The sequence below is a fragment of the Schistocerca gregaria genome, chromosome 6 (genome assembly GCF_023897955.1).
Source record: "Schistocerca gregaria isolate iqSchGreg1 chromosome 6, iqSchGreg1.2, whole genome shotgun sequence".
NCBI classification, from domain to species: Eukaryota; Metazoa; Arthropoda; class Insecta; order Orthoptera; family Acrididae; genus Schistocerca; species Schistocerca gregaria.
In genome coordinates this window covers 238,588,933-238,612,386 of record NC_064925.1, presented here as the reverse complement: position 1 = coordinate 238,612,386, position 23,454 = coordinate 238,588,933, and the positions used below count along the sequence as shown (strand labels likewise).

General features: G+C 43.0%; 1 protein-coding gene across 1 annotated transcript in view; it reads left to right on the top strand.

Moving 5' to 3' along the window:
- LOC126278511 (uncharacterized) overlaps nucleotides 1-23,454 on the top strand; it is a 718,457-nt gene that overhangs the window by 615,723 nt on the left and 79,280 nt on the right. The window contains exon 3 of the mRNA XM_049978676.1: nucleotides 13,879-14,014. Coding sequence (XP_049834633.1) covers nucleotides 13,879-14,014 — 136 coding nt within the window. The remainder of the gene's footprint in view (nucleotides 1-13,878; nucleotides 14,015-23,454) is intronic.

Here is a 23,454-nt window from a genome sequence, read left to right as displayed (position 1 = left end):
GTACGTGGAAGATGCGTAGGCGGAGGATTGGTGGGATGTGTTAGTTAAGGCCCGGCAGTATGTGAGGATTGGAAAGTAGAATGGAAACGATAGAATTATTGGAGTCGAGTTTGTGGATGGTATAGATTGCTTGGAGGTGTTCAACGTCCGTGCAAAGAGGCGGTTATCTGATGAACTGGTAAACGATCCTTGTGGCTGAAGGTAGATGGATTCCGAAAGCGAGGCAAACTGCATGGCATTCCAAGATCTGGAGGGACTGATCAAACTTAGGTGGGGCGGAGATCCATGCAACATTCGCATAACAAAGGATGGGACGGATCAAAGATTTATGTGGAAGTCTGTGGAGAGCTGCAATCCCCAAGTTCGGTCAGTTAGTAGATTTTGTAGTTTCAGTCTATTATAGGTTTTATGTTGCCCTCTGGAGCGTGTGTTACGGCTTAAGTACAGTGCTGCGGAGGAATATTGCGAGCTTTCGAGGATCATGTTATCCGCGGACGTAAGATGATAGCAGCGGTGCGTTTGTTGTTGTGTTCACTGCCTGCATATGATGGTAGAGGCCCTTGGCGCTCCTTGTTAGCGTTGAGCCTCTACACAGAATGTTTACAATCAGCACTGTACACAAAGACAGGATGTATTTCGGATACACATAGCTCCTTGTCTTCGAAGGAGGAGCGCCTACGGAAGTGGGGAGAGGCAACCCGCAGGGCGCAGACGTCGGGCCAGAACAGGAGTAGTTACAGCCTAGCGCTGCGTGTACTCCAAATTTTAGTATCTGTTTTTCCTCGTGACGTGTTTCGGCGCTGACTATCACCACAACCGTATAGAAAAAAAAGCAAGAAAGTACCAATTCAAAAAACACAGTGCGGTGTACAATGACATAAAATCGTATGAAGGTAACTACATACTATATTCGTTATTATTATCACTATTATTACAAAACAATCGAAAGCTAAATGTTAATTATAAAACATTTACAATGTTTGTGTGCTCTGTGCTGTTGACTGAATATTATTTCACCAGGTTTGTTTGTCTTTACAACTGTCTCTCCAGCTGTTAATTTTCAAAAACGTTAGGTCTTTTTTCTTGTTATTAAAAAAAATATTATTACTGGTTGCTTTGACGGTCATCTTCCTTCCGTAGAACCTTCTATCTTGATTAACCTGAATGCCTGACCAGGCCACTTAATTCCTCCAGAAATCATCTTCGCTACACTTTCAGGCCATACCTTTCTTTTTCAACTAGCCATTCTCCAATGACAGTTCTTTAAAGATTTTCCGCTTTTTTCTCCTGTTGAATATATTTAGGACATCTTCACCTCTTTCTTTGTGTCTGAGTCTAGGGCTTAACGTTAATCTATAAGAACCGTTTGCTTAGCAAACATGAGTTTTTTCTGTTTCCAAAACCATATCTGGTTTTCAAGAGTTTTGACATGGTGCAATATATTTATTTGGACTTTAAATTCTGATTTTATTTATCACGTTATTTGCTATAGTAAAGTAGGTCTCCTCATATTTAAATTTGTGTTTCTTTTGAGAGTTAAAGTTAACACTAATTATTTCGTTTTGTTAACATTTCACTGCGTAACAGTTTCACTCACATTTTGCAACTAACTGCTGGGTGACAGCCACCATTTACACGTTATTACCTCTATGAAGAGTCATACAAAATGGATTTATTTTTCGTTTGTTTTTGTCTCTAGTCGCGTTAACATGCTGGATAGACTCCTCTAATGCTACGGTGAACAGAACCGTTGACAGACAGGGTTCCTGTTTGACAGTGCAGTAGGTATTAAAACCATTTCCAATAAAATTAATTCTAAACTGTGAAAGAGCATTTTCTGCACATATTTCAGTTGAATTTAAATGTTTCGATTTGTAATATAACAGGACAACTAAATTACCACAACAGTCGACGACATCACATCAGTTACTTCAAAGCCAATGCGAAGAGCCAAACTCGCGACTTAGTGTAACTTTGACATGGGGTTCACATGGATTCAAAGGCTGCTTTAAAAATTAAAATATTTAAAAATGCATTATTCTTAAAAATTACGGCAATACTTGTATTCATGGTCTTTGGGGGTGTCAATATAAGCCTTCAATTATTTATAATCTTTGTGTATATGCCGTAAGGGTGTGCCGTATTACGAAACTTCATTGCGGGGTAACTGATGTATATTATTGTTATTACTGTACTTCTGAGTGCCCAGTGAAACAGAGATGTCTGTTCATGTAGATAACTTATAGTTCCCAAGTCGATTGACTGGCTTGACATCATAGGAGGCGACTTACACGTAGAAGCTCTGAAAAGTTTTGCATTAGAGAGTGGATCTTAGAAAGTTTACTGTATACTGATACAGAATGAGTGTGTGTAGAACACAATAACCGAAAATGAATGCATTACCCTCCAGGATCTCCGTAGTCGAGTCCGAGTTCAGTTTGCAGGGAGAGAACAGAATAAATGCTGTGTATTTTATACATCACGGTGAATTTTCTGATCTGTAAGAGAGACTCAGACGAATGGGCTAGCATTCACTGAGATCTTCCGGAATATTGTGGACTGAGAGAAACAAGACGGAGTCAAGAATTCGCAATACGACCGTTAAATTTCTCAAAATACATTGATGGTTTATCAGATAGTTTACTGATGGTGTCATTACATACAGAAAAGAATCGTTGCTGGGTGACAGGAAAAAAATTAGAACGCCTTAGATCTGTTTATACGACTGTAAATAAAATAAAATCATCACAATTAAGACAAATTATTTGTGGAGGCTGACATCACTTTTTAGGTTGAAAAGCAAAATTCGAACAATTATTTTCTGGAAAAAGTGCAGAAATTCAGGATACGGGTGAACATTTTAATGACGTAAGTGACGTTAAAACCGATATTAAGCGCCAGATGAACAATATCCAAAAGAAGGACTTTTCTGACTGTTTAGCATCACTGTATGAACGTTTTATACATTGTACACAAGTGGAGGGAGACTATGAAAACACCTGAAGCATTAAAATCAGCGTCTCATTTTTTCCATGTCTCTTATTAATTCAGTCTTGAAACTTTTGACCTGACGACGTATGTATGTATATTCGTATATATACTGATACGAGATGAGTACGTGTGGAACGGATAACCGAATATGGGTGCATTGCGTTCCAGGATCCCTGAAGTCAAGGCTGATGATAGTTTGCAGTCAAGAGCAAATCCAATACACACCGCCTCAGAAAAATAGTACATCCTTTTAGACGTTTTCAGTTCACTTCAGCTTTAATGTTGCAACACGGCATATGGAGTACATGAAGTGACTACATTTACAAATGAATAGCACAAGCGATTCTGAGGTACGACTCATCAACCCACGCAGAAACACCCATATTAGTATGTGGTGTAGCCTCCATGGCGGCATTTCAGGCGTTGATTCTGACATCCAGCCTACTGCACAGATGGCGAACACTGTTCTGGGATATGGTACGGCCGGCCGCAGTGGTCTCGCGGTTCTACGCGCGCAGTTCGGAACCGTGCGACTGCTACGGTCGCAGGTTCGAATCCTGCCTCGGGCATGGATATGTGTGATGTCCTTAGGTTAGTTAGGTTTAAGTAGTTCTAAGTTCTAAAGGACTGATGACCACAGCTGTTAAGTCCCATAGTGCTCAGAGCCATTTGAACCATTTTCGATACGGTATGCCACGCCTATTCGACTTCTTCACGTAGTTCTTAAGAGTTGTCAGTTGACGAATCGTATGAATTACTTCTCGTCTCATCATATCCCATACGTGCTCGGTTGGTGATAAGTCCGGAAATCACGCTGGCCAGGAAAGTTGCTACACTTCTTGCAGAGCACGTTACGTTTCACGTGCAGAGTGTGGGCGAATGTCATTTTATTGGAAGAACACATCACCTTACACTACCGAGAACGGCGAAAGAACGGGTCTAACAACATTCTGCACGTATGAAACGCTTGTTAGCGTCCCATCCAGAAACATCCAAGGTGATCAGGGGTTGTAGTTTATCATACCGCAGACCAAAAGGCCTGGGGTGGAGCCACTGTCTTAGACGAATGCACTCTACGACAACACTCACCAGGACCGTCCCTTTCGCGTACCCAGAATCTGCTTTCATCGCTGTAGACCATGGGGCGCCAGTCCATCTTCCAAATTATCCTCTGATGGCAACAGTCAAGCCGTGCACGTCGATGATGTCGCCTGAGTGGAAGACGGGCTAGGGGTGTGCGTGTTCGTAGCCGCACTGGTAATAAATACACTACATACCATTAAAATTGCTACACCAAGAAGAAATGCAGATGATAAACGGGTATTCATTGGACAAATACATTATACTAGAACTGACATGTGATTACATTTTCACGCAGTTTGGGTGCATAGGTCATGAGAAATCAGTGCCCGGAACAACCACCGCTGGCCGCAATAACGGCCTTGACACGCCTGGGCATTGAGTCAAACACAGCTTGGAAGGTGTGTACAGGTACAGCTGCCACGCAGCTTCGACACGATAGCACAGTACATCGAGAGTAGTGACTGGCGTATTGTGACGTGCCAGTTTCTCAGCCACTATTGACCAGACGTTTTCAATTCGTGAGAAATCTGGAGAATGTGCTGACCAGGGCAGCAGTCGAACATTTTCTGTATCCAGAAATGCCCGTACAAGACCAGCAACATGCGGTCGTGCATTATCCTGCTGAAATGTAGAGTTTCGCAGGGATCGAATGAAGGGTACAGTCACGGGTCGTAACACATCTGAAATGTACCGTGCAGTGTTCAAAGTGCTGTTAATTCAATGCGACCAAGAGGTGACCGAGACGTGTAACCAGTGGCACCCCATACCATCACGCTGGGTGATACGACAGTATGGCGATGACGAATACACGCTTCCAATGTGCGTTCACCGCGATGTAGCCAAACACGGATGCGACCATCATGATGCTGTAAACAGAAGCTGGATTCATTCGAAAAAATGACGTTTTACCATTCGTGCACCCAGGTTCGTCGTTGAGTACACCATCGCAAGCGCTCCTGTCTGTGACGCGGCGTCAAGGGATACCCAGCCATGGTCTCCGATCTGATAGTCCATGCTGCTGCAAGCGTCGTCAAACTGCTCGTGCAGATGGTTGTTGTCTTGCAAACGTCCCCATCTGTTGACTCAGGGATCGAGGAGTGGCTGCACGATCCATTACAGCCATGGGGATAAGATGCCTGTCACATCGACTGCTAGTGATACGTGGCCGTTGGTATTCAGCACGGCGCTCCGTATTACCCTCCTGAACCCGCCGATTCCATATTCTGCTAACAGTCATTGGATCTCGACCAACGCGAGCAGCAATGTCGCGACACATGAACCACAATCACGATAGTCTACAATCCGACCTTTATCAAAGTCGGAAACGTGATGGTACGCATTTCTCCTCCTTACACGAGGCATCACAACAACGTTTCACCAGGCAACGCCAGTCAACTGCTGTTTGTGTATGAGAAATCGGTTGGAAACGTTCCTCATGTCAGGACGTCGTAGGTGTCGCCACCGGCGCCAAAGTTGTGTGAATGCTCTGAAAAGCTAATCATATGCATATCACTGCATCTTCTTCCTGTCGGTTAAATTTCGCGTCTGTAGCACGTCTTCTTCGTGGTGTCGCAATTTTAATGGCCAGCAGTGTAGTTCGCAACATTTAGTGTTGACGTGTCTGGGCTCACAAGTTCTCTTATCCGTGCTGTGGTAACTGTACGATCTGCCACAGATGCCCTTACAATCCGACCATCCTAGCGGACGTCTGTGCTACGTGGTCGTCCGAAATCTCCTTTACGGATGTGAAGTTTTTCACGTGACCACTGGTTATAGCGTCGTTGCACAACTGACGCAATACCCCAAACTTATGTGGCAATTCTCTGAATGTAGGCCACAATTTGACCCCTTTCAAACTAGGTCAGTTGTCTGTGGGAAGCATGAGTGCGTCTCCAGGGCATCTGATAGCTTCATGCTTTCGCACGACGCTGATCCTTCTGGCTATAAGCATTCCCTCTTAAAGGGCAGACACAGATGGCGCTCTGGTAGCTACCCCTCTACGCTATCTGTTACCGGACTACATTGAAAACATTATTAATGACCCCACCATCTAAGCCTGTTCGCCCTGACTGCTACATCTATAGATTTCATTTCCAGTTTTTCTTTTATTTCCTCGTTGTGGACACCCTCCTGCCATTGTTCCCATCTACTAGTACCTGCAATCATCCTAGCTATTTTCATATCCATAACCTCAACCTTGTTGATAAGGTAACCTGAATCCACCCAGCTTTCGCTCCCATACAACAAAGTTGGTCGAATGATTGAACGGTGCACAGATAACTTAGTCTTGGTACTGACTTCCTTCTTGCAGAAGAGAGTAGATAGTAGCTGAGCTCTCACTGCATTAGCTTTGCTACACCTCGCTTCCAGTTCTTTCACGATGTTGCCATCCTGTGAGAATATGCATCCTAAGTACTTGAAACCGTCCACCTGTTCTAACTTTTTCCTCCTATTTGGCACTCAATCCGTTTATATTTCTTTCCCACTGACATTACTTTCGTTTTGGAGATGCTAATCTTCATACCATAGTCCTTACATTTCTGATCTAGCTCTGAAATATTACTTTGCAAACTTTTAATCGAATCTGCCATCATAACTAAGTCATCCGCATATGCAAGACTGCTTATTTTGTGTTCACATATCTTAATCTCACCCAGCTAGTCTATTGTTTTCAACATATGATCCATAAATAATATGAACAACAGTGGAGACTCTGAACCATGAACTCAATTTACCGTCAATTCTAACTGTAGCCTGACTATCCATGTAAAGACCTTTAATTGCTTGCAAAAGTTTGCCTCCTGTTCCATAATCTCGTAGAACAGACAATAACTTCCCCCTAGGAACCCGGTCAAATGCCTTTTCTAGATCTATAAAGCATAGATACAATTCCCTGTTCTACTCGTAACACTTCTCCATTATTTGCTGTAAGCTAAAGATCTGGTCCTGACAACCTCTTAGAGGCCTAAACCCACACTGATTTTCATCCAGTTGGTCCTCAACTAATACTCACACTTTTCTTTCAACAATACCTGAGAAGATTTTACCCACGACGCTAATTAAAGAGATACCTCTGTATTTGTTACAATCTTTCCTGTTTCCATGTTTAAAGATTGGTGTGATTACTGCTTTTGTCCAGTCTGATGGAACCTGTCCCGACTACCAGGCCATTTCAATTGTCCTGTGTAGCAGTTTAAGACCTGACATTCCACTGTATTTGATGAGTTCCGACTTACTTTCATCCAACCCAGCTGTTTTATTGCACTGCAATCTATTGACCATTTTCTCCACTTCCTCAAATGTGATCCTATTTTCATCATCTTTCCTATTCCATTCTACCTCGAAATCTGAAACATTACTGATCGAATTTTCCCCTACATTGAGCTACTCTTCAAACTATTCCCTCCATCTGCCCAAGGCAATAAACAGGATTCACCAGCAGTTTTCCTGACCTGTCCAAAATACTTTTCATTTCCTTCTTACCTCCCTTTCGGAGACTGCTAATTACACTGTAGAATGGTTTTCCAGCAGCTTGACCCATAGTCTCCAACCTGTTTCCAAAATCTTCCCAAGATTTCTTCTTGGATTCTGCAATTATCTGTTTGGCTTTGTTTCTTTCTTCAACATAACTTTCTCTGTCTACCTGAGTTCTAGTATGTAGAAATTTTTGATACGCCTTCTTTTTCCTTTTACAGGCTGCCTTGACTGTGTCATTCCACCAAGGTGTTTGGTTCATCCTACTTTTACACACTATTGTTGCAAGACATTCTTTAGCCATGCATCATCAAGTAGGAAACACTTATTGACAATGATGGCGTTCTGCACCGAATTTGTACACAAGTCAGATGGCACATAATACTCCTAGTATTCGAAATTATTGGTGACATATACACATGGTTCGGATCTGCTAAGAAATTCATCAGTGCATTAGAAAGAACTAGCCACCAACAAATCGCTTAGGCTCTTTTCAAATTAGTAGTTAACTTTTTATGGGTGCTGGAAAGTTATCGAAAATGTGTGCACCTCAATAAAGGACACCTTTCTGGACCAAAGTAAGTGACTTTAAATCTCTGAGAAGATTATTCTTTTACTTAATATTTACTCCATAATCTGCGCAATTAGTCCAAAGAAGAGATATATTTTTAAAGTGAAATGTTGTTTAAATTAAGCTCATAAATTTAAGGAATGAAAACAAACAAAGGTGTGCTAGCATTTTAATTTTTATATCACATTCGTCTGGTACAATCCGTATTGCAAGTAAGGATTTGTTTAAGAGGATCGGCAGTTCCGCGATATGCTACTCTTTACTGAATATATTATTAAACTGCAATTTCAAGAATTTGACCCTGCCAACTTCTTCAGTCTGCTTGTCGCAAGATTTTAGGCACTCACTGGCGGGAAACTACTGACAAGTTCTGAATTGCATATAGTGCGCATATTTAAAAAAAATGAATGTCAGGAAATGGGAAGGAAGAAATTATTCATCTCCATGAAAATTTCACTATACCGATATTTCTACGACTGTACATGATTTGCTATTTATTGCAATGTTTGTATCACTTCAAAATAAAACGAACTTGGTACCTTAAGAGCAGTTGGGTGATGCCCGCTCTCCATGCTATCACTGTAAATGGGGATGCAACCCACAATGTTCTTACAGGAGATTAAAACATCGGGAGCGTCAAAGGTTGTCAAGAACATCTTCCTGTTGCTCATCGCTTTACGAGCTGTCTTTTTCGACCACGATATGTGCGGAATCAACGCCCCAATGGAAAGGGTGGTTTTATTGGCGCCCTTTATGCCACCTGCTGTGTCGACACGCAGCAGCGGTGTGTTTGAAATGTTTTCCTGTGCCTTCCATAAGTAAACCGCGTGATTTCAGAGCAAGGCGTCGCATTTCTGAACATCATTGCAGAGGTGCTAAAAGAAGGGGTAAAACGTGGTTAAGAAGGGATGTGACGAATTTCCCGTCGTTTGACTTGTCAGCGGTGGCACTGGGTAGAATTTTTGTGAAATTATGTAGCAACGTGACATCATTAATTTACCTCACGTACCGCATTAACTTCTCAACTGTGGCCTTTTTTCTGCACGTGTCGATACTTTTCAGTTTCAAGTGTCTACGAGCCCTCTGGTGACGTCGCAGGGTGCTACACTTTTGCACCGTCGCTGAGGTATGTTGTTGGCACCTTCGAGTCAAATTTCAGACTTCTACGGTAACCGGAAAAAAATTACAGCTTTTCGTAAAAGTGATCCTTTAATTTTGGCGTGCCTTCATCATCACAGGCATATTTGGAGGCTGGTCTCCTGCCAGATCGATGCCAGTAGTCAGCGTACGGTCCGTGCCAAAATGTAACACTTCATGATATTTTTCTTTCTTCATCCAACACATCACCTCGTTTTTTTTTTTGTTTGCTTTTTTTTTTTTTTAGATCTACAGATGGAGCTGAAATCTACCGTCAGCTGGAGAAGTATTTCACCCTGTTAACCAATGCTGGTGTTATGAGCGGAATTCTGTGTTCCAGAGCACTCCCACTATGTGCCATGGTTGCTATTACGACAGCGTTCTTACTGTTTGCATTGGCAGTGCATTATCATAAATGGCTAATATACAGAAAAGTCACGACCACAAGCACCACCATTCAGTCAAAAAACCCATAAATAAACAAACAAGCAAGCTCCAGATTCATGCTCCACAAGTTAAATAGAACCCCCATAAACAAATAGGACTACATATGAGAGTTAAATACAATAACAACATTTAATAGTACGGGATAAGGCTTATTATACCCATATGATGAAGAAAATAGAAGAAAAAGTACGTCAACTGACCGGGAAATCAAAGACGACAGTCGGCCGGAGTAGACGAGCGGTTCTAGGCGCTTCAATCTGGAAAGGCGTGACCTCTACGGTCGCAGGTTCGAATCCTGCCTCGGGTATGGATGTGTCTGATGTCCTTAGGTTAGTTAGGTTTCAGTAGTTCTAAACCTCAGAAGTTAAGTCCCATAGTGCTCAGAGCCACTTGAACTTGAAAGGCGATATGCACGTAACTTGGACAGCAACACTCAAGAACTCAACTAACAGTGATGGCACACAGAACACAACGGAACAAGAACCCACCCACAAAACAAAGTGTTACATCCTCACTTGCAATAGTAAAATAGTTCACAAAATAGGCAACGTATTAAACAAACACAGACTTCAAATAGAATGCAGGACAGACACCACAAGAAACCTGGGAATACATGGAACACACACACACAAATTCAGCAGATCAGGTATTTAAATTCGCGTGCGACTCTTGATCACCCAAAGACAGCAAAGACCAATAAGAAAAACCCACACACACACACAAATAGATAGATAGAGATAGATATACGTGCGCAGAGGGAAAGAGAAGGAAATACAGTTCAAATATGCTGCCAAATTGAGATGAAAACAGCTGATCAACGGTTATCTGGCACAAGGCTGTGCTTTGTGAATTGAAAAATAATCTGCGAGTAAAATCCATCAAAAACATACATTTTGTTTTTGTGTGCATCTTCGCATCATATAATTATGTAGATGAGACAGAATATTCCGGATTAAAATTACGCTTATAGTTAAACTGATTCATTATCTCACCGACCAAACCCACAGTAGCATCATGTAATTGCAGATGACAAGCTATTAAAATACAAAATGTTTAGAGGATCCTACAGAGCCAATCAAAGGAAAAAATTGGTTAAAAACGACGACAGGCAAAAACGTGTTTGGTCTAATATCGTTCAGGTATTTGTTACTTAATAAGTGTCCTTTCTGCAGACCTGAATAAAGGTACCCACCTATGATGGCCATTTATATACACAATCCAGTTAGTTTAATGTAACCATCGCCTATTGTCGACGTCAACATGCAAGAACCATTTACAGACGGCGGGCAGCACCATCAGTAATGGAGGTTGTGTAAAGAGTGTCAGAGATACCCGAAGGACACAACAGCCGTTGCCGTAATGCGAAAACGGAGAGATCTGTCTGATATCCAGAAGGACATGGTCATGGCTTTCGGGAGAAGGGTGGAGGCATTTCAGAAACAGCTACATTTCTAGGCTGTTCGCGTGCCACCGTCGACAGAGTATACCTGGCATGGCAAAATAGCGCTATCCAAAGTCGGCACCGAGGCAATTGTGCACCAAGGTCCATAGGTGACAGCGGTGAACAACGGCTGCGGAAATGTGTTCTGGTAAACAGGTGTACAACTGCTGAGCAACTGAGCACCCAGAAGAACGGAGAGGCTACCAAAAAGTATCTTCAACGACCCTCCAGCGAACGCTGCTGCGTGGGCCTCCAAAGCATGCGTACTTGTTCATGCATCCATGAAGTCTGCTGTTCATCGGCAACAAAGGCTGGGATTTGCACACTTATTTTGTAGCTCGACATCCATGGAATGTCGACAGATGGTATTTTCAGATCAGTCACGTTTTATAATCCATCAGAGTGAAACGTCTGGAAGGAGACACACTGCAACAGTCATTGGAAGCGTTCAGGCCCCAGAATGGGGCGTTATGGTCTGGGGAATGTTTCTGTAGCATCCCTGGGAGATTTCAGTATTTTGGCACATTGGATCAACACAAGTCTGTACCCGTCCGTGGGACCATGTTCACCAGTACGTACAGATTGTTTCTTCCTGGGCACAATGGATTCTACAATCAGTACAACGCAATGTTTTGGTTCGAAATGCATCACGGCGAGTACTCCCCTGTTCCCCAAACCCAATCGAGAACCTGTGGGACTGTCATGATAGGTGTGTTCGCGCCATGGATCCTCAACCGAGTAACGTGGCGCATTTGGAGACTGCCTGATTCCACGTACCTGTCAATACGTGTGAGAACCTCACTGACTTTCTCCCTCCACATCTCGCAGTGATCCGCGCTGCAAAAGGCTTTTGACAGTTAGTCAAGTTGAGGTGAATAGATTGTATACATTTAAAAAAGTTGTTTGCCTAATAAGTGGTCTGTAAACAGTGCCACTGCTAGAGCTTTAAAACCAAATGATGAATAATATTTTAAAATATTTAACGCTCTGACACCGATTGCATTCAAGTCTTTCAGCTCCGACAACCAAGCAATTTATCAAAAATGAAGCCTATTGTTTGAATTTAAAATAATACCCCTCATTCTCAATTCGGGCAAACCAAAAAATTGAGTGCTTAAGATTAAAAAGGACATATACTGATTTCTCGTTCGAAAATCTCCATTTAATGGGAGCTGCCATCATTCACACTAAGTGGAGGTTTTGGCCAATTCTTTCAGTAATGGTTTACAATCGTCCAAGGAAAAAGCTTTCATGTAGGGGAGAGCCGGGCAAAGTAGCCATGGCGAGCTAAGTGGCCGTAAGGGTGGGGGAAATGCTTCAGCATATTCTCCCAGAAGGGCCAGTCACTTCATGAAGTCCAACCTGTCCACCGTACCGCTTCTCGGCCTTTTTGTGGATTTCACATTTTCTGTTGTAAGATAAGTGGTCATTTGGTGTATTTATTATGCAAAGTGAATGTGACATGTCTTTTTAATGTCAATGTGTCGGAAGTGCCTTATCGTGGCTCCGTAATCCTACTTCAGTTATTGAAATTTCGGACATGCTAATAGAGAGCTTATAATTTTTGTGTAATGGCGCGAATGCGGGCAGTACGGTCATTTCAGCGGTTACTTCTGGCCACGTTTTGCAGGGGGAGGAGGACATAAAAGCAGCGGGTGAAAGAAGGACACCTAACGCAAGTCCTTAAAGCGTGACCTAGAAGCGGCAAATAAGGAAGGAGAAGAAAAAGCAAGTAAAATACAGGGAAAACTGAAAGCATCCGAAGAGAAAAAATTTGCAAATTTATGGTAAGGTCTTATGGGACCAAACTGCTGAGATCATCAGTCCCTAAGCCTACACACTACTTCGTCTAACTTAAACCAACTTATGCTAGGGAAAACACACACCCATGCCCGAGGCTGGACTCGAACTTCCGACTGGGGTAGGGGGAAGGGGGGGGTGTAGCCGCCCAGACCGGGACAAGGCGCCTTGGACCGCTCGGCTACCCAGCGCGGCCTCGAAGAGAAGAGGGGCGGTGAAAAGTGAGCGCAAGAGCAGATAGCCCAAAGCTAGAAGAGCTCATTTTGATGACAATCACTAAAACAAAGAGTGCATGTTCTGCGAAGAAAAATTTTCAAATTCAAGGCTAGAAGAGCAGTGGATCCAGTTGTGCTTGTCCATGGCCCACGAAGTCTGTAAATGAGCTGAGGAACACAGCATGACTTCTCTTTGTGAAAAGTTGAAATAAAATAATTAGAATCATGTTTTACAATAAAACATATGTATCTCTTCGCTAAAACAGTTTTTTATCCCTTACTTTTCATTTTAAAACAATGGGGCGACTTAGCTCGCTCATCTCGGGGAAACCGGGCACTTTACCATTTCTTGTAAATTAAACTGCATAAAGTTCGTAATCTGATCCTAAGGCGATTTTCGATATTATACTTGAATAGTTTTAGATTGTAATCACTCATTTCTATGCATTTCCGGCTATTGCACCTCAGGTTAAAAAATAAGAACACCTTAGCCGGGCGACTTTGCCCGATTTTCACTTTACACAACAGCATTGTTGGTGAATAACCTCAACAGCGCTGATGCTGGTTGTTTTCGTAACAACGTGAAAGGTAATAAGCAAGTCCCACCACACGCTGCTTCCTGGGAGGAGGGTGACTTGCAGAGCGGCTGCCTTAAGTTAGAACGTGTGCCCTGCCGCGGCCAGCCTGCGGGCGCTGACGGCTGCTTCTCGTGCCCGCAGAGGAACCGCAGCGACGAGCGGCAGCTGGTGCTGCGGGACGTGCACTTCAACGCGCAGGGCCCCTACTCATGCGAGGTGTCCACGCTGACGCCCATCTTCACGCGCCGCTCCGAGGAGAAGGAGCTCACCGTCATACGTGAGTACCGCCTAACTCTAAACCTACACAGGTAGAAAGCAAACACGAGGGCACCTGCTGAGCCATCACGGAACGAAACAAGGATTTGTACGACACTGGCTAAGGCACGCCGCGGGTTTAGCTTCAACAGCCACAAAGCGAAGTGTGTTCTCACTCACAAACAATGGTCCCCTTCCTCGACCTGTGTGACAGTTGTATGTTAAGGAAGAAAAGAAGGACGGAAGAACCGTATTTAACTTCTTGTCTACATCTACATCTACGTACATACTCCGCAATCCACCATACAGTGCGTGGCGGAGTGTACCTCGTACCACAACGAGCATCTTCCGGTTACACTCTCAAACAAAACGAGGGAAAAATGACTGCCTATATCCCCTTCTCTCTCTCATCTTTGTGGTCTTCAGCGAAATGTAAGTTGCCGGCAGTGAAACTGTACTGTACTCAGCCTCAAATGCTTGTTCTCTAAATTTCCTCAGTGGCGATTCACGAAAAGAACGCTTCCTTTCCTCCAGAGACTCCCACCCGAGTTCCTGAAGCACTTCCTTAACACTCGCGTGATGATCAAACCTACCAGTTACAAATCTAGCAGCCCACCTTTGAATTGCTTCTATGTCCTCCCTCAATCCCACCTGATAGGGATCCCAAACGCTCGAGCAGTACTCAAGAATAGGTCGTTTTAGTGTTTTATAAGGGGTCTCCTTTACAGATGAACCACATCTTCCCAAAATGGTACCAATGAAACAAGACGACTATCCGCCTTCCCCACAACTGTCAATACATGCTTGTCCCACTTCATATCGCTCTGCAGTGTTACGCCCAAATATTTAATCGACGTGACTGTGTCAAGCGCTACACTACTAATGGAGTATTCAAACATTACGCGATTCTTTTTCCTATTCATCTGCATTAATTTACATTTATCTATATTTAGAGTTAGCTGCCATTCTTTACACCAATCACAAATCCTGTCCAAGTCATCTTGTATCATCCTACAGTCACACAACGACGACACCTTCCCGTACTCCACAGCAACATCAGCAAACAGCCGCACATTGCTATCCTATCCAAAAGATCATTTACGTAGATAGAAATACAACAGCGTACGTACCACACTTCCCTGGGCCACTCCAAATGATACCCTCACCTCCGATGAACACTTACCATCGAGGACAACGTACTGGGTTCTATTACATAAGAAGTCTTCGAGGCACTCACATATTTGGGAACCAATCCTATATGCTCCTACCCTAGGAGTCTGCAGTGGGGCACCGAGTCAAACGCTTTCCGGAAGTCAAGGAATATGGCATCCGTCTAATACCCTTTACCACGGTGCGCAAGATAACATGTGAAGAAAGGGCGAGTTGCGTTCCGCAGGAGCGATGCTTTCTAAAGTCGTGCTGGTGCATGGGCAACAACTTCTCTGTCTCAAGGAAATTCACTATGTCCGAACTGAGAATATGTTCGAGAATCCTGCAACAAACCGATGTTAAGGGTATTGGTCTGTAATATTGAGAATCCGTCCTTCTACCCTTCTTACATACAGGCGTCACCTGCACTTTTTTCCAGTCGCTCGGGACTTTACGTTGGGCAAGAGATTCGCGATAAATGAAAGCTAAGTAAGGATCAAATGCAGTAGAGTACTCTCTGTAAAACCGAATTGGAATCCCATCAGGACCTGGCGATTTATTTATTTTCAACCCATTCAGCTGCTTCACAATCCCAGGGATGTCTATCATTATGTCCTCTATCACTATGGTCTACAACGAGGCTATTAAAGACGGAGCACAGGCTCGGATTGCGGAACGAAATTAGGTGTGGCTTTCCAGAGGAACAATCCCGACACTCTCCCTAATCTACTAGAGGAAATTACAGGTAACCTAAATCTCGATCACCGGATACGTAGCGGAGCTCAGAGCAAGTTTACGCAAGGGGCACGATTATGCGGAGCATTTTTCTCGGGAACCATTCTCACTAGAGTCCTAACGACAATGGAAGATTATTACTGCCATCTACTAATGGCTCCCATAAACTTCACGGCATCAGTTCAATGAACGTTTTAGTGCGAAGAACATGTTTGTGTTTCCGTGCTAGGTGAGTAGCTTTCGCTACTCAAATATTGAAGCTCCTAGAAAACTGGAATGGAATCCTCAAATAACAAAGGAGAGAGGCCCGCCTAGAGGTACATGCAAGAGGACGGTGGAAAGGGAAGTAAGGACAGTCGGCAAGACCCGTGCGAAATTTAGAGAAATGTTCAAAGTCGGCGGGTTTTCCTCGATGCCCTATGCTCCCAAAGAGGTCAAAGGAAGTAAGCCAAGTAAGTCTAAGGAGCATATTTTTAGAATTGAGAATAGATAGATATATGTCCGTTCGCAGGAGAGCATTCTACATTATAAAATGCAATTTAGAAGTGTGAAAGTTACGACTGTAGTTTCGAAACTAATTCAGAAACGGCCATGGGACACGTTTACGCACTATTTTGCATTGCCATCCTAATTGATACCCCAGTAAACGTGACTTTAAGACAACAGCAGTTGGCAACGCAATCTTAAATGAATGGAGTCACAGGTGAATAGAAGGTATGAGCTCCTAAATAAACAATTTGAAACTAATGAACCTCAAGTAAAAAAGTTAATCCCATGATAGCCGGCCGGGATGGCCAGGCGGTTCTGGGCGCAACAGTCTGGAACCGCGCGACTGCTACGGTCGCTGGTTAGAAAATGGTTCAAAAGTCTCTGAGCACTATGGGACTCAACTGCTGTGGTCATTAGTCCCCTAGAACTTAGAACTACTTAAACCTAACTAACCTATGGGCATCACACACATCCATGTCCGATGCAGGATTCGAACCTGCGACCGTAGCCATCGCGCGGTTGCACACTGCAGCGCCTAGAACCGCTTGGTCACTCCGGCTGGCGCTGGTTAGAATCCTGCCTCTGGCATGGATATGTTTGATGGCCTTAGGCTAGCTAGATTTAAGTAGTTCTAAGTTCTAGGGGACTGATGACCTCAGCAGTTAAGTCCAATAGTGCTCAGAGTCATTTGAACCATTTGAATCCCATGACAGCAATGATTGATAACGGCAAGAAATTGCTAAAATCAAGTAGAAGGAAAAAATTTGATAAGCCTATTTCTGATGCCATAGTTAGTGTTCCGCCCAAAGGCAAGTTTTCACATGGTAGGTCTCCATGCTCTCCTTCTGTCTTCTGCCAGCCTTTCCAGGTCTGCGCAATTTCTGCGTCCATTTATGTCGTTTATCACGCTGTATTTTCACATACCTCTCAATCTCCTCCCACAAACTAGAATTTCCAAGAACTCAAGTCTCAACCAACGTCTCTTCCTCTTCTTCTGCAGCAGTCTGATGAAGAGAATCAAAGTTGATTTTGTATTTACAGCTTGAAACGATAGAAGCAATGCAAAAGACATCAGGAACAGTTTCAGTACCTTAGATGTAAAAGGTACGACCACAACGATTGTGCAACAAGAAACACATTTTACGTGATTAAATTGCAATACGTACATCTACATCTACATCTACATCCGTACTCCGCAAGCCACCTGACGGTGTGTGGCGGAGGGTACCCTGAGTACCTCTATCGGTTCTCCCTTCTATTCCAGTCTCGTATTGTACGTGGAAAGAAGGATTGTCGGTATGCTTCTGTGTGGGCTCTAATCTCTCTGATTTTATCCTCATGGTCTCTTCGCGAGATATACGTAGGAGGGAGCAATATACTGCTTGACTCTTCGGTGAAGGTATGTTCTCGAAACTTCAACAAAAGCCCGTACCGAGCTACTGAGCGTCTCTCCTGCAGAGTCTTCCACTGGAGTTTATCTATCATCTCCGTAACGCTTTCGCAATTACTAAATGATCCTGTAACGAAGCGCGCTGCTCTCCGTTGGATCTTCTCTATCTCTTCTATCAACCCTACCTGGTGCGGATCCCACATTGCTGAGCAGTATTCAAGCATTGGGCGAACAAGCGTACTGTAACCTACTTCCTTTGTTGTCGGATTGCATTTCCTTAGGATTCTTCCAATGAATCTCAGTCTGGCATCTGCTTTACCGACGATCAACTTTATATGATCATTCCATTTTAAATCACTCCTAATGCGTACTCCCAGATAATTTATGGAATTAACTGCTTCCAGTTGCTGACCTGCTATTTTGTAGCTAAATGATAAGGGACCTATCTTTCTATGTATTCGCATCACATTACACTTCGCTACATTGAGATTCAATTGCCATTCCGTGCACCATGCGTCAATTCGCTGCAGATCCTCCTGCATTTCAGTACAATTTTCCATTGTTGCAACCTCTCGATACACCACAGCATCATCTGCAAAAAGCCTCAGTGAACTTCCGATGTCATCCACCAGGTCATTTATGTATATTGTGAATAGCAACGGTCCTATGACACTCCCCTGCGGCACACCTGAAATCACTCTTACTTCGGAAGACTTCTCTCCATTGAGAATGACGTGCTGCGTTCTGTTATCTAGGAACTCCTCAATCCAATCACACAATTGATCTGATAGTCCGTATGCTCTTACTTTGTTCATTAAACGACTATGGGGAACTGTGTCAAACGCCTTGCGGAAGTCAAGAAACACGGCATCTACCTGTGAACCCGTGTCTAAGGCCCTCTGAGTCTCGTGGACGAATAGCGCGAGCTGGGTTTCACACGATCGTCTTTTTCGAAACCCATGCTGATTCCTACAGAGTAGATTTCTAGTCTCCAGAAAAGACATTATACTCGAACATAATACGTGTTCCAAAATTCTACAACTGATCGACGTTAGAGATATAGGTCTATAGTTCTGCACATCTGTTCGACGTCCCTTCTTGAGAACGGGGATGACCTGTGCCCTTTTCCAATCCTTTGGAACGCTTCGCTCTTCTAGAGACCTACGGTACACCGCTGCAAGAAGGGGGGCAAGTTCCTTCGCGTACTCTGTGTAAAATCGAACTGGTATCCCATCAGGACCAGCGGCCTTTCCCCTTTTGAGCGATTTTAATTGTTTCTCTATCCCTCTGTCGTCTACTTCGATATCTACCATTTTGTCAACTGTGCGACAATCTAGAGAAGGAAGCACAGTGCAGTCTTCCTCTGTGAAACAGCTTTGGAAGAAGACATTTAGTAATTCGGCCTTTAGTCTGTCATCCTCTGTTTCAGTACCATTTTGGTCACAGAGTGTCTGGACATTTTGTTTTGATCCACCTACCGCTTTGACATAGGACCAAAATTTCTTAGGATTTTCTGCCAAGTCAGTACATAGAACGTTACTTTCGAATTCATTGAAAGCCTCTCGCATAGCCCTCCTCACACTACATTTCGCTTCGCGTAATTTTTGTTTGTCTGCAAGGCTTTGGCTATGTTTATGTTTGCTGTGAAGTTCCCTTTGCTTCCGCAGCAGTTTTCTAACTCGGTTGTTGTACCACGGTGGCTCTTTTCCATCTCTTACGATCTTGCTTGGCACATACTCATCTAACGCATATTGTACCATGGTTTTGAACTTTGTCCACTGATCCTCAACACTATCTGCACTTGAGACAAAACTTTTGTGTTGAGCCGTCAGTTGTTGTTGTTGTTGTTGTCTTCAGTCCTGAGACTGGTTTGATGCAGCTCTCCATGCTACTCTATCCTGTGCAAGCTGCTTCATCTCCCAGTATCTACTGCAACCTACATCCTTCTTAATCTGCTTAGTGTACTCATCTCTCGGTCTCCCTCTACGATTTTTACCCTCCACGCTGCCCTCCAACGCTAAATTTGTGATCCCTTGATGCCTTAAAACATGTCCTACCAACCGATCCCTTCTTCTAGTCAAGTTGTGCCACAAACTTCTCTTCTCCCCAATCCTATTCAATACCTCCTCATTAGTTACGTGATCTATCCACCTTATCTTCAGTATTCTTCTGTAGCACCACATTTCGAAAGCTTCTATTCTCTTCTTGTCCAAACTAGTTATCGTCCATGTTTCGCTTCCATACATGGCTACACTCCAAACAAATACTTTCAGAAATGACTTCCTGACACTTAAATCTATATTCGATGTTAACAAATTTCTCTTCTTCAGAAACGCTTTCCTTCCCATTGCCAGTCTGCATTTTATATCCTCTCTACTTCGACCATCATCAGTTATTTTACTTCCTAAATAGCAAAACTCCTTTACTACTTTAAGTGTCTCATTTCCTAATCTAATTCCCTCAGCATCACCCGATTTAATTTGACTACATTCCATTATCCTCGTTTTGCTTTTGTTGATGTTCATCTTATATCCTCCTTTCAAGACACTGTCCATTCCATTCAACTGCTCTTCCAAGTCCTTTGCCGTCTCTGACAGAATTACAATGTCATCGGCGAACCTCAAAGTTTTTACTTCGTCTCCATGAATTTTAATACCTACTCCAAATTTTTCTTTTGTTTCCTTTACTGCTTGCTCAATATACAGATTGAATAACATCGGGGAGAGGCTACAACCCTGTCTCACTCCTTTCCCAACCACTGCTTCCCTTTCATGCCCCTCGACTCTTATGACTGCCATCTGGTTTCTGTACAAATTGTAAATAGCCTTTCGCTCCCTGTATTTTACCCCGGCCACCTTCAGAATTTGAAAGAGAGTATTCCAGTCAACATTGTCAAAAGCTTTCTCTAAGTCTACAAATGCTAGAAACGTAGGTTTGCCTTTTCTTAATCTTTCTTCTAAGATAAGTCGTAAGGTCAGTATTGCCTCACGTGTTCCAACATTTCTACGGAATCCAAACTGATCCTCCCCGAGGTCCGCATCTACCAGTTTTTCCATTCGTCTGTAAAGAATTCGCGTTAGTATTTTGCAGCTGTGACTTATTAAACTGATAGTTCGGTAATTTTCACATCTGTCAGCGCCTGCCTTCTTTGGGATTGGAATTATTATATTCTTCTTGAAGTCTGAGGGTATTTCGCCTGTCTCATACATCTTGCTCACCAGCTGGTAGAGTTTTGTCATGACTGGTTCTCCCAAGGCCGTCAGTAGTTCTAATGGAATGTTGTCTACTCCGGGGGCCTTCTTTCGACTCAGGTCTTTCAGTGCTCTGTCAAATTCTTCACGCAGTATCGTATCTCCCATTTTGTCTTCATCTACATCCTCTTCCATTTCCATAATATTGTCCTCAAGTACATCACCCTTGTATAAACCTTCTATATACTCCTTCCACCTTTCTGCCTTCCCTTCTTTGCTTAGAACTGGGTTGCCATCTGAGCTCTTGATATTCATACACGTGGTTCTCTTCTCTCCAAAGGTCTCTTTAATTTTCCTGTAGGCAGTATCTATCTTACCCCTAGTGAGATAAGCTTCTACATCCTTACATTTGTCCTCTAGCCATCCCTGTTTAGCCATTTTGCACTTCCTGTTGATCTCATTTTTTAGACGTTTGTATTCCTTTTTGCCTGATTCATTTATTGCATTTTTATATTTTCTCCTTTCATCAATTAAATTCAATATTTCTTCTGTTACCCAAGGATTTCTAGCAGCCCTCATCTTATTACCTACTTTATCCTCTGCTGCCTTCACTACTTCATCCCTCAGAGCTACCCATTCTTCTTCTACTGTATTTCTTTCCCCTATTCCTGTCAATTGTTCCCTTATGCTCTCCCTGAAACTCTGTACAACCTCTGGTTCTTTCAGTTTATCCAGGTCCCATCTCCTTAATTTCCCACATTTATGCAGTTTCTTCAGTTTTAATCTACAGGTCATAACCAATAGATTGTGGTCCGAGTCCACATCTGCCCCTGGAAATGTCTTACAATTTAAAACCTGGTTCCTAAATCTCTGTCTTACCATTATATAATCTATTTGATACCTTTTAGGAAGCCGTCAGGTACTCTGTAATCTGCTTTTTGTCACTTTTGCTAAACAGAAAAATCTTCCTACCTTTTTTAATATTTCTATTTACGGCTGAAATCATCGACGCAGTAACCGCTTTATGATCGCTGATTCCCTGTTCTGCATTAACTGATTCAAATAGTTCGGGTCTGTTTGTCACCAGAAGGTCTAATATATTATCGCCACGAGTCGGTTTTCTGTTTAACTGCTCAAGGTAGTTTTCAGATAAAGCACTTAAAAATATTTCACTGGATTCTTTGTCCCTGCCACCCGTTATGAACGTTTGAGTCTCCCAGTCTATATCCGGCAAATTAAAATCTCCACCCAGAACTATAACATGGTGGGGAAATCTACTCGAAATATTTTCGAAATTATTCTTCAGGTGCTGAGCCACAACAGCTGCTGAGCCCGGGGGCCTATAGAGACATCCAATTACCATGTCTGAGCCTGCTTTAACCGTGACCTTCACCCAAATCATTTCACAATTCGAATCTCCGTCAATTTCCTTCGATACTATTGCACTTCTTATCGCTATAAACACGCCTCCCCCTTCACTGTCCAGCCTATCTCTGCGGTATACATTCCAATCAGAGTTTAGGATTTCATTACTGTTTACGTCTGGTTTCAGCCAACTTTCTGTTCCTAGTACTATATGGGCGTTGTGACCGTTTATTAATGAGAGCAGTTCTGGGACCTTTCTATAGACGCTTCTGCAGTTTACTATTAGCACATTAATATTGTTATTCCTTGTTGCATTTTGCCTACTCCTGCCTTGCCGCGTCTCAGGAGGCGTCTTGTCGGGCCTAGGGAGGGAATTCTCTAACCTAAAAAAACCCCATGTGCACTCCACACGTACTCCGCTACCCTCGTAGCCGCTTCCGGCGTGTAGTGCACGCCTGACCTATTCAACAGATGTTATTCAACAGATCTTTAATTAAAATTCAGCCTTCTATGTAGACCATATTAAGCCAACAGGTGGAATTTCGTCATGAGAAAAATTGTTTACTGCCAGTAAAATTGTCTTTCTTTCTAACGTTACTTGGTGTAAGTAAGACTGTAATTCTATTTATTGCCAAAAAAAACATGATTTCAAAATTTTTGTAGTATGTTTTGTTTACTCATTACTGTGTATTATGAAATGTGTAAACATGCTCCCGTAGGTACGTAAACTTGTTCATGTCCGGGGCACGTTTACGCATTCGAATTGGGCCTGTATAAAATTATTTTGCGCTCTTAAATGTAGCGTTGAGTTAGAATAATAAACTCGTTATCAGGCTAAACAATTTTAAACAAGATAAATCTAATATTTTTTTTTTAATTCCGGAAGGAAATCCGCTTTAGTGCGCACCAGTGTCCCCTACTTACAACACGACGAGAATGGTCGACCTAAATTTGAACATTATAAATGACAGCGTTATCAGGTGTTGGCTTAATCTCTGTACGCTCCGCTGAATAAACTTAAATGTTTTAGTTTCTGTATATCTTGTAATCTTTGTGTAGCTGTCTTCTGAAACGCTTTTGGGCTTGTCTACCATTCGGATGGGTGACCATCCGGTTCTGCCGAGCGCTGTCGGCAAGCAAGGG